The 2044-nt window shown below is 40.7% G+C and overlaps 1 protein-coding gene across 1 annotated transcript in view; it reads left to right on the forward strand.

Annotated features, from left to right (window-relative positions):
- gpc5b (glypican 5b) overlaps positions 1–2044 on the forward strand; it is a 41202-nt gene that overhangs the window by 1871 nt on the left and 37287 nt on the right. The window contains exon 2 of the mRNA XM_016574941.1: positions 345–506. Coding sequence (XP_016430427.1) covers positions 345–506 — 162 coding nt within the window. The remainder of the gene's footprint in view (positions 1–344; positions 507–2044) is intronic.

Below are 2044 nucleotides of genomic sequence, written 5' to 3' on the forward strand. Positions count from 1 at the left end.
TGTGTATAGAGTATATATATATATATATATATATATATATATATATATGCCACATATAATATCCAAGATCCACACCAAATCCACTTGATGGTTTGTCTGAATGGTACCTGCCATTAAACAGCAAAATTTCAGCTATATTTGAACAATTACAAAATGCAAAACCATACCTGAAATGCCAAAAATGGAAAAGGTAACATAACAAAAAGCAAACCAAAAAAATTGTTCCAAAGAAATCCATTATCAGAACTTTATTGCAAGATGTGATTAAAGACAGACAGTTAAGGTTTCAAGTAGTCAAAAATGCCCCTAGAATTGAATCACCTTCTGTGATCAATCCTTCATAGATGCAGATCTTCTCATCTGCAAACACCAGGGTCCCACGTGCTGTACCCGCAAGATGGAGGAGAGCTACTACGCTGCTGCCCAGAGAGACACACTCCAGAACATTCTCTCCTATAGCTTCGAACTCAGATATCTCATCCTGGGCCATGCCTCTTCCTTCCAGGGTACGTATCGATATCGAGTGAAGCTTATTGTTTGAATAAATACTAGGCCATGTGCTGTTTGCATTTGTTACAGGAGTAAGTGGTCATGGGATCAAGTCCCTGCCACAGCATGTGGTTCACACATATACTACATGCTGTTGCTTTGTACGCATGTATGGGAGACACCGGGGTGGTGTTCTGAATTGTACACCATGACTTTCCAAGGGTTACTTGGAGATTTGCTTTTTGTCCGTTGTTTTTCACACTCACAGAATTATCCTTTATCTGTCTGAGGTCTCCTGTGAAGCAGTACATGTGCTTTTTAGAGGTTGATTGGCGCTTTAGGATTAGGACAAGGCCTTTCAGAATCAGTGTTTGAATAAAACGTACAAAAAGATGTTTCTCACACACTCACACACACACACACACACACTTAGACTGACTCCATGCATGTCATTATCTACTCCAGTGCATTTTTTTGTATAACATAAGACGTTATAAACGATGATGGCTTCAAATTTTCAACTCTTAAGTCCTCGCCCAACCAAATATTTAAGTTCATCCAATTTGTCCGCCCAAACTTGCACAAAAACCCTTTCAGGTTCACAGGAAAAGGGCACTGTTGCCATCCTCTCTGTCTTTGCTGCCAGCCGAGTGAATATTTAACGAGTTTAAAGCAAACAAAAAGAAAAATGTTGAAATTCTTATTCAATTCGTATCCATGGAGATCCGTCTCAGTGCACTTCAATGTATTGCTCTATAATGAGAGCTTTAGAAAAGATCAGTTGTCCTTTTCTGCTACTTTTCGCATGGTTGTAGCTGGTCCAGTTTAAAAGAAAGAAGGTCTGCAAAGTGTTTTTCATTCGCACGTGAAAGAGGCTTTTTAATGTAGACCGCTTTTTGTCTATATGCCTTAGGGGTGGGGGGGAAATCGATACAGCATAGTATCGCGATATTTTCCGCGGCAATACCGTATCGATACACGGACGCCAAGTATCGATCTTTTGTTATACTATTTGGTAGAATAATAAAATCAATTTCTTTACAATCCACTAGATGGTGGTGTTGAGTTTTTTTCTGGTGAGGTCAGCTGGGTCACCTTCAGCATGCAGTAAGTTAGTAAAATAAAGAGGTCGGCATCGCGGAAAGTTATCAGGAAAGCCCCGTCTGCGTTTAAATCGGATGTATGGATTTACTTCGGATTTGTAAACAAGGAAGGGATGTAAGTAGGGATGCACCGAAAATATAGGCTACATATAATAATAATAATAATTATTAGTAATAATAACGTCGTGCCCCGCTCCACAGTGTTCAGCGCGCATGTTTCACTCTCCTCATCACTGCGCGGTGTGACGCTCCGCTCAATATTCCGAGCTATATATGTGTGTTCCGCTCGTGTACCGCTCATGCTCATCGGAAAAGCAAAGTCCGCTCAAATAACGCGCTGACAGGAAATTTCTATGCAGTATAGGCCTACTTGTTCCGGTTTGCAGTAGCGCTACTGTGCTGTAACATGGTGTAGGCTAGTTCAGCTGTACTGGGCAACGCTGGTAAAATAA

This window comes from Sinocyclocheilus rhinocerous, unplaced genomic scaffold (genome assembly GCF_001515625.1).
Source record: "Sinocyclocheilus rhinocerous isolate Xijiao unplaced genomic scaffold, SAMN03320098_v1.1 scaffold2578, whole genome shotgun sequence".
NCBI classification, from domain to species: Eukaryota; Metazoa; Chordata; class Actinopteri; order Cypriniformes; family Cyprinidae; genus Sinocyclocheilus; species Sinocyclocheilus rhinocerous.